The sequence below is a fragment of the Tachysurus fulvidraco genome, chromosome 2 (genome assembly GCF_022655615.1).
Source record: "Tachysurus fulvidraco isolate hzauxx_2018 chromosome 2, HZAU_PFXX_2.0, whole genome shotgun sequence".
Lineage (NCBI taxonomy): Eukaryota > Metazoa > Chordata > Actinopteri > Siluriformes > Bagridae > Tachysurus > Tachysurus fulvidraco.
The window spans coordinates 18,032,904-18,046,906 of NC_062519.1; the positions used below are offsets into that span (position 1 = coordinate 18,032,904).

The 14,003-nt window shown below is 43.0% G+C and overlaps 1 protein-coding gene across 3 annotated transcripts; it reads left to right on the forward strand.

Annotated features, from left to right (window-relative positions):
• Nucleotides 1-26: 26 nt before the first annotated feature.
• Nucleotides 27-13,392, forward strand: LOC113637043 (inter-alpha-trypsin inhibitor heavy chain H3-like). Of its 3 annotated transcripts, none has more exons than XM_027137449.2 (20): nucleotides 27-178; nucleotides 1,086-1,249; nucleotides 1,574-1,678; nucleotides 2,215-2,377; nucleotides 2,672-2,788; nucleotides 2,971-3,093; nucleotides 3,188-3,304; nucleotides 3,448-3,616; nucleotides 3,837-3,944; nucleotides 4,113-4,294; nucleotides 4,389-4,568; nucleotides 4,748-4,875; nucleotides 4,953-5,161; nucleotides 6,796-6,990; nucleotides 10,276-10,335; nucleotides 10,435-10,533; nucleotides 11,012-11,180; nucleotides 12,424-12,572; nucleotides 12,818-12,893; nucleotides 12,978-13,392. In XM_027137449.2, exons 1-20 carry the CDS (start codon nucleotides 104-106, stop codon nucleotides 13,090-13,092), a joined length of 2,703 nt encoding a protein of 900 aa, XP_026993250.1. In that variant the 5' UTR covers nucleotides 27-103; the 3' UTR covers nucleotides 13,093-13,392. The 3 variants fall into 3 exon arrangements, with proteins under 3 accessions (XP_026993250.1, XP_026993249.1, XP_026993251.1); XM_027137448.2 differs by lacking the exon at nucleotides 27-178 and adding an exon at nucleotides 644-801; XM_027137450.2 differs by lacking the exons at nucleotides 27-178; nucleotides 10,276-10,335 and adding an exon at nucleotides 644-801.
• Nucleotides 13,393-14,003: the final 611 nt, after the last annotated feature.

Consider the following 14,003-nt stretch of genomic DNA (forward strand, 5'->3'; position numbering starts at 1 on the left):
CCTAGGGCACAAGGACAAATAGTGTGGAGCCACCAGCAGAAGGAGTAACCAGATGGTTTAAATGTGTGTGTAATTGTGAGAGTAGACAGCTGTGTGGGTCGTCATGGCACGAGCCACAATCATATTAACTTTCATTGGATCTTTACTTCTTTGTGTCACCTCAGTGCCAGTTAAGAAGGTAAGAACTGAGCCCAAGGTCCGTGGGTCACCTGCTTGTTTCTTAAATGACTTTCACACTGCAGATCTTTAAGCTACAGTAACTCCTGTAAATAATGTCGAATAACAAAAATACATGGGCACAAAAAAAAAGGATCACATACTGAAAGTGGGAAGTCATTAACAGACAATCAGAAAGAAAAAGGAGTTTAATGCATTTTCCCTAAATGAGAGTCTCGAATCAAAATGTCTGTAAGCACTATTTAAATGATCAGCCTGTGGTTAGAGGCTTTTGACCAACCCAGAGAAGTCTTGTGATGATTATATGAAGAATATATTACATGCACTTCATGTTTGGTTTGGATTCTGATTCTAACAAAACAGCCATCAACATTCTTTATTTTCACAGTTTTAAGTACACATTAATTTTTAGTTTACATTCCAGGGCCTTACCGTAAGAGGTCACTGACATTACGGATGTTGATTATAGACTGACAACGTGAGGGGGTGGGATTTGTTATTAAGCTCGTGTGTGGTGTGTAAGACCTTCAGTCCTGTGCGAGTCGCACCATGGAGAGAGCCACAATCCCATTAACTCTCTTGAGTATCTTAGCTATCTGTGTCATTTCTGCCCCAACCAAGAAGGTAAGGTCCTAAAGGTACTCTGTAGGTTTGAGAGTGTGTTTTTTAATGAAATAAAAAAAAAGCAGTCATTATAATTTGACATTGTGGTATAATGTTTATGCGATAATCAAATGATCTTTGATGATTTAGATAATGTAGGATAATTTACAGTATACGACAATAAGAAGAAGAAGCTGTTGATGTAAACAGACGTACGGAGGAACGAAAATCAACGGAAAATGATTCAACGTTACTAAATTGATCTTTAGTATTAAAATTAATATTTCACTGTCCCCTAAACGCAGTCACGGGATGTTGACATCTACAGCTTCCACATCAATTCTACGGTAAACAGCCGCTATGCCGTCACGACCATCACGAGCCGTGTGGCGAACCGCCTCAATGAGTCCAAAGAGGTTCATTTCCAGGTCAAGATACCAAAAAATGCTTTCATCACCAAATTCAGGATGTAAGTCAATGTGAACAAGCATCAATGCAATTATTTCCTTCTTACATCACAATCATAACCCTCTGATTAGTTTCTATGTTTAATCCCTCCTTTATATGCCGAGACTTTTAAACCTATTGATACCAAGCGGTTTCAGGCTGCAGCAGTCTGCACACTTCTGATCCTGTTTATTTTTCCTAGATTAGTGATTATTAATCTTAATGTTTTTCGTGTTCGCCCGGTCGCCTCTGACTGAGTTTCCTTTTCTCTGATACTGAACCACAGATTAGATTTGTCTGGATTGATTTACAGTATATTATGTGGATTATAATATTGTCTTCTCAGGACCATAGAAGGAAAGACATACGATGGAGTTGTGAAGAAGAAAGAAGAGGCAGAGCAGCAGTACAGTGCGGCAGTATCCCGAGGACAAAGTGCCGGGATCGTCGGGTAGCACAGATACACAAGTGCCACAATCAGAAAGTGGTTTTAGTCCAGTTTTTATTCTTAATTTAATATATAGAACAACAAGAAAATTCAACTGTAAAACAAATAGAAACATGAAGATAACCTGGTTCCACCCATTACGTTTGCACACCCCTTAACTAATACTTAGTTAAACACATTTTGTATGTAAAAACTCTTCTGGTTTAGAATTGATCAAAAGAAGTCAGCAGATCTTTATCTGGCAATTTTACACCACAAAAATGCACCGAATTTATCGAACTGTCCATGTGATCTCATGCATACAGAGAACACAATAGGTAAGGAACAGTTCCTACACAATAGATCATGGTTTCATGTTGTCACGTTACAAAAACCTGCTACTTTAACAGGGGTGTGGAGTCTTTGTATGTCCTCTGTAAATTAATACAGCTAGCTGAGTTCAAAATCTTGTGTTATTACTGATTAGAGAAGTTAATGTAAGGCTTCATTACTGTTGCTATGGACGTAGTAATTAATGCCTTAATCGTTGTGGGCTTCAGCTCGGTAGGACGGACGCTGGAGGAGTTTAAAACCTCGGTGACGGTGGCGGCTCTCAGTAAGGTGACCTTTGAACTCACCTACGAAGAGCTGCTAAAGCGACGGCTTGGCAAATACAAGTTACAAATCAATGCCCAACCGATGCAGCCTGTGGCAGATTTCAAGGTATTCAAATGTACTGACAGACAGATGCACAGACAGACAGACAGGCAGGCAGACAGACAGACAGATGGATGGACAGACAGACAGACAGACAGATGGATGGACAGGCAGACAGACAGACAGATGGATGGACAGACAGACAGACAGACAGATAGATGGACAGGCAGACAGATGGATGGACAGACAGACAGACAGACGGATGCTTTAAACATTAAAGCTGACCCTGAAAATCAACTGCTAGTCTAAGGACACTTCTTACTGTACAAACACTGACATTCAGATTGTGTCTCCAAACAGATTGATGTGTATATTAATGAGGATCCAGGTATTTCCTTCCTGGAGGTAAACGGAGGGCTGAAATCTCAGGAGCTGTTCAATGCTGTAATCAGTACTCTAGCCAGCTCTACCAAAGAGGTGAGACCTAAACTTTATGCTCAGACATGATGAACTCTTCAACATCAAATCAACATCAAAGCCTCTGTCAAGGAATATCAGTGTACTGATTGATCAGTGTGTCTCAGATTACATTAAAGCACCTACTCATTTGTGTGTGTGTGTGTGTGTGTGTGTGTGTGTGTGTGTGTGTGTGTGTACAGGCATGGGTGAACTTTTACCCCACTCGCGAGCAGCAGACCAAGTGCTGTGGGAAAAAAGGACTAAATGGAGACCTGATCATTGAGTACGACGTGAAGAGACCGAATCCAAATGGACAACTGAGGGTACTTATTTTATGGAAGCGTACAAATCATAATGGCGTTAAAACAATTGAGAAAAAAGATTTCGCTAACTTTAATACTGATTCCATCTCCTCAGGCATCGAGAGGATATTTCGTTCACTACTTCGCACCCACAGATATTCAGCAAATCCCAAAAAATGTGGTTTTTATTATTGACCGAAGCGGCTCTATGCATGGCAGAAAGATGGACCAGGTAAACATGAGTAGACGTGATACTCACTGCACTGTAGGAGAACTTTAAACTTTATCGTTCTGTGACCGGCATCAAAGATTCATGTGTATATGCAGACAGCACACAGATGGAGTCTGAAATAATGGTGAAGTTTTCCATTTTAGACTCGTGTGGCGATGTTGAAGATTTTGGGAGATCTTGGTCAGGACGATTACTTTGGCCTGATAACCTTTGACTCTACAATAAGGGTCTGGAAAACTGAACTTCTGCAAGCCACAGAAAGGAACGTTGATCAAGCGAAGGACTTTGTGAAGAACATTAGAGATGGAGGAGGTACAGTCGGTTTTCATATCTAACCCAATGTGGCCTAAGACTTAGTGAACACGACATGCAACAACGTTTAGGTTTCTGTCTGAATTGTAGAAAAACAGCTGACAAGTTTTTGAAGTAAAATATTTAGTTCTGGGTTTCTATAAAAATGCACTGTGTTCTATGGAACTGTATATACTGTATGTTACTTTTATATATGACTCATTACTGAACTTTCCCTCAGCCACGGACATCAACGCTGCAGTGCTGAAGGGGGTGGAAATGATCAGGAACCCCAGAGAGGGTTCTGCCTCCATCCTCATCCTGCTCACTGATGGAGACCCCACATCAGGTATCGAATCTATAGATTGTGTTGGTACCTTATTAAATCTGGCATAATTCAAGTTTCTAGAAGCAAAGCCGTTGAAGGCTGTGAGAGATATAAGACGGTGTATCTAAAGATTGAGCATCATTCATTTACTCCATTAGAAACTTAAATAGTAACACTTTTGTCCCACAGGTGAAACAAACACAGAAAGAATTCAGGCCAATGTTAAAAAGGCCATTGATGGTAAATTTCCACTTTACTGTCTGGGGTTTGGATTTGACGTGAAGTTTGACTTCTTGGAGAAAATGGCGCAGGAAAATGATGGAGTCGCACGCAGGATCTACGAGGACTCAGATGCTGACCTCCAGCTGCAGGTGGGATACGGCATGTTAGTTATTTTCAGGAAGATCCCATTACACACCAGTCACTCGGCAAAGATTCAAATCTATTTCACACCTTCATGCTCAGGGTTTCTATGAGGAAGTGGCCACGCCGCTCTTAACCGATGTCCAACTGAAATACCCCGGAGCTGCAAATCTCACCCAGACCAGCTTCAGGCAGTATTATAACGGCTCAGAGATCGTGGTGGCTGGACAAATCACAGACAACAGCCTGGAAACTTTACAAACCGAAGTCATCGCAATCTCAGTAAGATCATCACTGCTACCATGACTACAGATCTGCTCTTCAATTCCACTTCCCTCTCAATCTGTTTCTTATTTGTCATTTGGAAATCATAGCCCAATGCTGTAAGCCTTCCCCTACTTGTGCTCTGTTGAGCTGCACTGCAAATGAAAGTGTTTCCTGTTCTTTCCTGTGATTTTCAGAAAAACACAAATGTCACGTACCAGGACTCCACGTCGGCAAAAGACCTCATTGATGTATTACCACAACATGAAAACTTCATCCAGAGACTGTGGGCTCATCTTACAGTGAAACAGCTCCTGGAGAAAGAGTGAGTGTTCACCCTGTCTACAGCTTTACATAAAGAAACAATATGGTGCATTTACCGAGTGCTTTTGTGTGTGTTAGAGTGGCCCTCACAGGACACGAGAAAGAGGCAGCCAAGAAAAAAGCTCTAGATCTTTCTCTGAAATATGAATTTGTGACTCCGCTCACCTCCATGGTGGTCACTAAGCCACAGGAAGAGGAGACGCAAGTCGCCCACAAACCCAAGGAAGGTGCAGAGACACCCACAACTAATCACAGACTGAAGCAACATTCGCCTTCATTACGTACATGTAAGTGATTCAACAGACAGGAAACCTCTAAATTACATTTTACATAACTCCTGTGTTTATAACTCCACAGGTTATACAATGTTATATAAAAACTAGCGCTGGGCAACGATTAAATATTTTAGTCGCCAGATTTTTCTATGATTAATCGCGATTAATCACAGCATGCGCAAAATTCAATAATGAAATCAAAAGTAGCGTATTGTGTAATTTTATTCTTTCAAAGTACTGCTGTATGAACAAAAGTGCAATAACATTTGGTTTGTCAAAACTTTAAACAAATAAAGTGCTTTTTTACAGCAGTTAAAAGTTAGTAGCAGTTAACACTTCTTGTAAATCTTAACTTAAACATTAATGTAATCAAATTAAATATAACATTAACGCATAAATAAAACATTAAAACATTCATGTTCTATTAAATAAACCATTAACGTTTTGTTTAGTTTGTAAAAAACGGGTGGGTGATTTGCTGGCATCAACGGTGTGCATTGCATTTAAGTGATACTTCGGTGATACTATCAACTCCACGGTCTGGAAGAGGTTTACAATAAAAATGTCCATTACGATTTCGGTACCTTTTTCCATTTTTCTGTCCGCACTAGATATTTTCTGTTTCGCGCTGTAGCTCTCTTAGGCACACAACAAATGCTTTCATTGGTTGAGACGCGTGATGACGCTCATCCCAAGCAGCCAGTAGCCTACTGATAAACATCCCACCCTTCCTGTGACCCATGGTTTGTGTTGTATTCGGTTGTATTATTACAATCTATCTATGTGTATTCAAACGCAGTGAGCAACGGACTTTCAAAATAAAAAGTATGTTAACGCGCGATAAACTAATTTTCGCCGTTAATTAATTAATGTGTTAACGAGATAAAAACGCGTTAACTTGCCCAGCCCTAATAAAAACTGATGTAAATCCAGGGCTTCAAAATAAAACTTTAAGAACCATCACAGGAAATGGCTATTTTATGGCGTCTTATATACCTTTACATTATCCACAGCAACTTACATTTTAGCTCATTTTTATACAACTAAGCAATAGAGGGTTAAGGGCCTTGCTCAGGGGCCTAGCTCAGGGGCCCAGCAGCAACAACTTTTTGGACCTGGGATTCAAACTCACAGGCTTCCAATTGTTAGTCCAGTTTTTAACAGCTTTGTAATAGATGCAGCACTGTTTCAGGAAAAAGGACCTGATGCATGCACAGATAAGTCACAAGACATTGCCCTAGACTACTCTGCATGTTCATTTCTAAATCATGATTGTTAGTATATTCATTTATACACATGAGTAAAGGAATACAGACTTTTAACTGGAATATAATCAATAAACAAAATTAGAAATGAGTTTGATGAGAAAAGAATGGATTATCGTTTCTAAATCAGATTATCGTTTATCAGGTCATCTCTGGTCACGGAACCACAAAGAAAGTTTTACACATTTACAAAATATTCACAAGAGAAAAATGACAGAGAAAAGTGAACACTTGTAAAGGGAACACATTTATACTTTTTCTGGGACAATGGGGGTGGTGTTAGTCTGGGTCTTTGTAAAGAAAAATTAAAATTAACATTATTCATATTATTTAGCATTTTTTTAAAACAATTTAATGGTTTTCCATGGCTCTTTTTTATAGCACATGGCCCAATTCTATTGGGTCGACAAGGAATCCCAGGTCAAAGACACCCACTTCTACACTCATTCTCAGGACTACCAGGACAACCAGGACACCCAATTCGACAAAGATACCCAAGTATACGCATACAGTCAGGACAAGCATTACCAAAACAAACAGGACAAGCAGAATATCCACTTTCACGCATGTACCCTGGTATGTATACATATGCCAAGAGAACACAGTGTTTTTACTCATTTATAATTCCACATGTAGAAATGTGTTGATATTTTTCCCTGTTTGTTTCACTGAAGATGATGTAGGTAAGTTATTGATGCTCTGTACATTACACAATCAAGTGCCTTCAATTTAGCCTCTTCATGGTACAAAACCTTTTAAAACCCTTCAAAATAGAAAGATAGATAAATAGATACAACTTTATTGTCATTGCATAGTACAGGTACACAGCAACAAAATGCAGTTTGGCATCTACCAGAAGTGCAAAATGTAGCAGTTGTGCAAAAGTGCAGAAAAATATCTAGCATATTTACAGCAGGTGGTATATATGAAAGCGTATACAGTGAATAAATATAAAGGCTATAACAGTGCAGAGATGTGTGGACATATAGGGGTACAGTGAATAAATATAAAAGAGTAGGGCTTTATGTTCACACACAGTGGAGCCTCCTTACCATACGGTGATGGAGTTGGTCGGGATGCTTTCGATGGTGCAACGGTAGAAACTCATTAATATCCCCGGGGACAAATGAGATTTCCCTTTCGGAACTCGAGCTGCGTCGAAACGCTATGGGAATGCCCCTGCGTGACCGCGCTCTGAACCACATGTGTAATCTGACCAATAGGCGTTGAGACGTGACGTCATCGGCGTGTGACGTCGCGTAAACAGGAAGCTACAAATGGCTGTGAGATGGACAAGACGCTAGCTTCTGCTCATTCAGTTAAGCGCTGTTTTTCTGATCGAGTGATGGCTGGCAGACCAAAATTCCGAAAGTGTGTTTTTTCGTGTCCCCGTTTTATTACCGGGAAGGATTCGCACGATCGATGCGTTGTTTGCTTGGGAGTAGAGCATGCACATTCGGCTCTCGAAGGAGTCGATTGCCTGCATTGCAGCCACATGGCTATGCGCACGCTTCGCTCCCGGTGAGCGCTCTTTGAGAAGAGCGCTCTCCCTCATGGCTCCGGCGTTCATGGGGCTCGCAGGTCGATTTAGCAGCGGGATTGGAGGCGGATGAGTCCTCTCCAGCCTCGTCTGCTGAATCGAGCTCCGGCTCTCTCGGAGAGGCAGGCCCAATGGCTGTTCCTTCTCCCGGTGCGAGCAGCACAGCATTACATGTCTCTCCCTCCGAGGAAGGAGAGCTGATGAATGCTAGCGAGCCTGTGGGCTCCTCACAGCCTGTGCTGTATGAGGAGCTCCTTGAGGTCGTGACACAAGCCGTAGCCAAGCTGGATTTAGATTGGCCGGTGGAGCAGCAGAAGCAGCGCACACCCAGTAAGCTGGATGAGCGTTTCCTGGTGTGTTGCATGGGTGTGTTGCAGGCATACCAGGCTACGGTATTTGGATGAGGGACTTAGCTCCGGGACCGCTGATATTGAGGATTTGCGTCGCAATGCCGTTGGGCGGTCCATGGCGGCCCTGGTGGCCACAGAAAGGCATCTGTGGCTCACCTTGTCCGACCTCCCGGACAAGGATCGAGCTGTGCTACTGGACACACCGATGGCTCCTCCTGGACTGTTTGGCAACGCTGTAAGGGCAGTCGTACACAAGTTCCAGGAGTCTAAAAAGCAGTCGGCTGCGATCTCGTGGGGCCAGCCTGGTCCTACCAGGCACTGCGAAGCCCAGAGACAGAGCATGGCCACCCGATCTCCGCGGGCGAGGCCTAAGGGCCCGAGGCGATGCTCTAGGCCCAGGAAGGAGCAGGGTGACCTGAGGGTCACCCTCGCCTTCTGCAAACGGGCAGAGGTGCGTAGATCCTGACGGTCTACGGTTGGGGGGATGGGGCACACCTCACGTGACGGTGTCCATCCCTCCCCTGCACCACCGGGGAGCTAGGCCGTTGGCTCTGCCACAGGATGTGCTCCAGAGCATGGCCCCCCCTCCAGCGGGCACCTCCCTCCACTTCCGCCCAAAGTCTCAGTACGGATGGGGGAGGCCTGCCGCCTCTCAGGAGGTGTCAACGGCCGCAGTACGTGGCTCCGGCCGTTCACATCATGGAGGCCGGTGCTTCAGGGCGTGGCTTCCCTGCAGCGGTTCGCTCCCCATCTTTCCACCTGAAGGTTCGCTGTGAAGAGGGAGGGTCCGCCGCCTCTCGCAAGGCGCCATCAGCTGTAGGGCTTGGCCCCAGCTGCTCTGAGTGGGTCAGAGGCCAGCCCTGAGGGGATGGTTCCCCTGAGGAACTTTCTGACAGCTTGGGAGGAGCTGCCAGGAGTCTCCCGGTGGGTCCTGCGGACCATAGAGGATGGCTACATGGTTCAGTTTGCTTTCTCTCCTCCCCGTTTCAACGGGATGTGTCCCACCCTGGTGGGACCCGAGCAGGCTCTGGTCCTGGAACAAGAAGTGCACACACTCCTGAGGAAAGGACCCCCACTCGTTTCGCGACTCAGGCTTTAACAGCCCGTACTTCATCGTTCCGAAGAAGGATGGCGGGTTGCGTCCCATTCTAGATCTACACTCCTTGAACCGCTCTCTCGGGAGGCTCAGGTTCAGGATGCTCATCCTCAGGGAGGTCGTGACTCAGATCAGGTCAGGGGACTGGTTCGTCACAATAGATCTGGAAGACGCTTACTTTCACGTTTTCATCCTTCCTGCACACAGGAGGTTCCTGAGGTTTGCTTTCGGGCGAAGCTTACCAATATCGGGTCCTCCCGTTCAGCCTAGCACTCTCGCCCCGCACCTTCACAAAATGCGTCGACGCAGCACTGACCCCGCTGCGACTCCAGGGCATCCACATTTTAAATTACCTCGACGACTGGTTGATTCTGGCTCAGTCGGAGCGCCGGGCATTGCATCATCGATATGTCGTCCTCGCCTGCATGAAGGTGCTTGGGTTTCGGCTAAACGCCAGCAAAAGCGTGCTCTCTCCAGCACAGAGAACCACCTTTTTGGCTGTTTCTGTCCCAAGGCCCCGTGTTGGGGGCTCCATGTCACCGCGTGACGCTAATGACGGACGCCTCCCTCACGGGGTGGGGTGCAGTCATGAATGGCCACTCCACCCAAGGTCTGTGGAGCTGCCAACGTCTCTCGTGGCACATAAAATGCTTTCACTGATCATGCTGGATTTCTTTTAATGCTCACGTTATCCTTGATTTATATGAGGATGTGCACTAGGTTACACAGTACATATGTGATTATTGGCTCTGCGGTAAAACAAATTAAACAGTTAAACAGAAAATTAATCCATATTTATAACAATTTTATGGAAGTCTCATTCCTTTTGACAAATTTTCTTTTCTTAATGCATTCTTAATGCCATTTTCCACCAGAGGATCCCATGCCAACATTCACGAGGCAGCCTAAACCTCCGCGCACTACTACCCCTGCAGGTCCGATCAGAGATTTCAGATAATCTGCATTTAATGCATCTTAATCACAGCCCATCAGTGTGCAGCATGTCATCATCCTTCATCCATTCTCTCTTGCAGTGAGTGTTGTGAGGTTCTTAATTTCTGCTCAGCCTAAACAGATCTGCTACGACACGCCTGTAGGACACAAACTCCGACTCTTTCTGGACGGCTCATCAGGTGGGAAATATAACCGTTTCAAAAGGTTTATTTGTCGTATTATTACAGGGGGACATGTGCAATGAAATGCTGCAGGACTTCGCAAACTGATTCATAAAAAGGTTCATGAATATATTTATCTAATTTATAGAGACATAAAGCCAACTAAAAAAATGCTAACGTTACTGTTAATAGTTTATCAGTTTACTGTTAATCAGCTGCCACTGTGAAATGAGATCTGCATTCAGGGGTGGAGCAAATATAGGTCTCAAGAGCATTGAGTTTTACAGCACTACATTATAAGTAGCTAAAAAAAACATGACCATTTTATGAGAAGTGATAAACGCTTTGTTTCAAGTATACTATGATCCTGGTTTCCTTAACACTAAAAAACAGCATCAATGTGATCTCAAAGTCCCTTTAGGGGATAATGTATAACATTCTCTCTCTCTCTCTCTCTCTCTCTCTCTCTCTCTCTCTCTCTCTCTCTCTCCCCTAGATATCTCTATAAATGGGCAACTCTCAGAAAAAGGCTTTACGCTAGTTGCTATTCATTATAAAACAGCCAAGCTTCTCGTGAGTCCCAATGAAAGTGTCTTCTCTGAAGGAGAGAACAGTGTGAAGTTCATGTGGGGGCAGCCAGAGCCCAGCAGTCATGAGTCAGAGAAGTAAGAACTAATCTTAACTGTACTGGTTTGAAAGATGTGTTATGTTAAATATGAAACAACACACAGAAATAATGAAATATCCCAATGTGCGGGATCAAATCCTTGACCATGGAGGTTTTCACAATAACACCATCTGCTGCAAGAGCATGTCTGATAATCAGCATGGGGGCTGATAGAGTTGGACAAGATTGTGGGAATTAGGAGCCAAAATCAACAAATAGTAGCAGAGCAAAAAAGGTTTCGGTGCATAAAATACTCTGCAATCAGATCCTCAATAGTAATAGGCAAGATTATTTTAGTACATTGGTGGTCATTACTAAGATGCTACATGCTGATAGGACAACCAAACTTGTGGTGCTGCATGGCAAGAACTCAATAGGGGATGTGGAGGGAATCCGCTCCATGTCAACGTTCCACTGGAGTCCCACAAGGCTTAATTCTTGGTACTCTTCTATTCTACTTCTATAGTCAGTCTCCTGGTGAGCTCATATTCTCATACAGGTATTCATACCTATCTATCTCTGGCTGACACACAACTCATTCTCCGTCCCCCCACAGACACTCATGTTTTTGCTCAGCATGTCTGGCATAAATTTAAACACGGATAGCATAGTCTTACAATCTCACATTCAGTCACTGTCCACCACCTTATGTAACCGTAGACAACCATCTGTCCTTCTCCTCTCGCACTGCTATCCTGAGACCCTCAAGATGATTCCTACTTTACAGTATCAGAAGTACAGTATTTGTCCATATCTATTCAGTTCCCTGTCAATTTTAGAGACTAGACTACTGCACCGAGTGCCATCTGACAACCAGCTGCACAATTTCGTTTAAACCGTCTAAAGTTCTCCCACACCGACCCATTGCTATGCTCCGTCCACTGCGCTCCTCTAGTTTACCTACAGTACAATGCCAAAAAATGGAACGGCACCCACTTACATCTAAACACCTATCACGCACTGCACTGGACCATGCTCTCTCCGATGGTCTTCTGGTCCCACCGTCTTTCAAGATACAAAGAAGGCATGCATCAAAGCTCTTCTCTCCTCTGGCACCAAAGCGATGGACTAAACCTCCCCTTGAAGTCTGAATATCTAACAGTCTTCCTTCTAATGATGTCTTAAGACTTAACAATAACTGAAGTACTTAAATGTCAGTGTTAAAATGTCTTCATTGAAACCGAGTCGCTGAGTGCAGGACACGGCATTATCAACTAATGGATCATTGTCTCTTTCCACAGCATGACAATATTTCAAAGGACCAACGAGTTAGACGTCACCATGGGAACTGTACGCGTCGTTGTCCTCATTCATAAGAACAGTGGAGATGTTTTTCTGTGGCCCGTTGTTCATAAACCAGGAAAAGATTCTAACTTTAGAGGCATTCTGGGTAAGACTGCACAAAAACAAAGTCAGACTTAAACTCAGAAGTTTCACTTAAATTCTAGTTCTATGGATCTTTGTTTAAATCAATACAGGAACAGGGGGACAGGGGTAAAGATGTCCATAGCTTGGTTTAAGGGTTTCTTCAAGTATGTTAGATAATTAGCCATAATAATATATAAGCAGAAAGCAGCACTGACAGTGACTCAGGATATTATGTTCATATTTATATTCTTATATTTGATATTCAAGGAAAAAACGATCTTCAGTATGAAGAGCTCCAAGGATCAACGTTGAAAATCAATGACCAGGAAGTTGATGCAACGCTGTAAGGAAACGGAACAATTTTAATTGATCACTTGTTCCACTTTTATGTAAACTCTTAAAATGACATGTTTCTGTCTCATTATAGGAGCTCTGCCAAAGACTACAGATTTGCTGCTGCCCCTAGTGTGGAATGTTGGCTTGTACCATTCCAGTCTGCCCTGCAGGGGGAGCTCTCTGACTTCACTGTCTCACAGCTGTAGAAAGTCCATCTGAAATCTGGGAATCTTATTTTCAGCTGAATGTTGGTTTACTGCTAAATACAATGAATTTAGCCTAAAACAGATCATCTGTCAGAGTACAGAAAATAATTATTATTGTTAGATAAGATGAGAGATAAGATGCCCAAAATACTGTTTAATTTAGATGGACGAATCCTGAGTTCTAAACTAATAATAAATGAAATAACCTTGTAGCTCTTATACTTGTATTCTCAGTCAGACTTCAGCAAAAAGTTTTTCTCTCTGAAAAACAAACATTCTTTAATAAAAATAGCAAATGTATTACTGTGTATTCTGTTCTTTCACATGGTTTTCTGTATCACAACATGACGTTTATTCAGACAACATGATTCATCAAATAATAGTGTAAACAAAGAGGTCTGCAGGGAGCAGATGTACATCTAGTTGAGAGACTTTGGGGTAAAGTCCAGTTGCACTTTGTTGGAGTTTACATTTGTTTGAGCTGTTTTGTATGTTTTGGAGAGATTACTGGGATGGACCTAGTGCTTGCCTCACCAGAGGCACAATTAAATAGTGGTGTGATGATAAAAAAAAAACGGGGGTTGGGGTGGTGGTGGTGTGTGTTTTGAATCACCAAAAATAAAAAACCTTACGTGAATAACAACTGAATAACTGGTTTCTTCTGTTCCTGATATTTGGATCAGTTGTGTTCAACCTTTAAGAGGTTTTTTGATTATCCTTACTTACCTGCTACACCATCACAGTCAACAAAACATGTTTATCGGCATTAAACAATTAACAAGAACAGCCATGTTGCTTCTCCAAGACAAAACCAGATCCTAATCTAAATAATCATCATGCATCGAGCAGATAAACGGTCACTGTTCAGTTCAAACAAAAACATTCATGTTTCACCGCACCTAAAAACTCTA

What these genes read in the sequence shown, in the direction of transcription:
- LOC113637043 (XM_027137449.2), top strand. Translation starts at nt 104, where the DNA reads ATGGCACGAGCCACAATCATATTAACTTTCATTGGATCTTTACTTCTT. An exon ending in TAGCCAGCTCTACCAAAGAG is followed by an intron (nt 2,789 to 2,970) that starts GTGAGACCTAAA and finishes GTGTGTGTACAG; the next exon opens with GCATGGGTGAACTTTTACCC. An exon ending in CCGAAGTCATCGCAATCTCA is followed by an intron (nt 4,569 to 4,747) that starts GTAAGATCATCA and finishes TGTGATTTTCAG; the next exon opens with AAAAACACAAATGTCACGTA.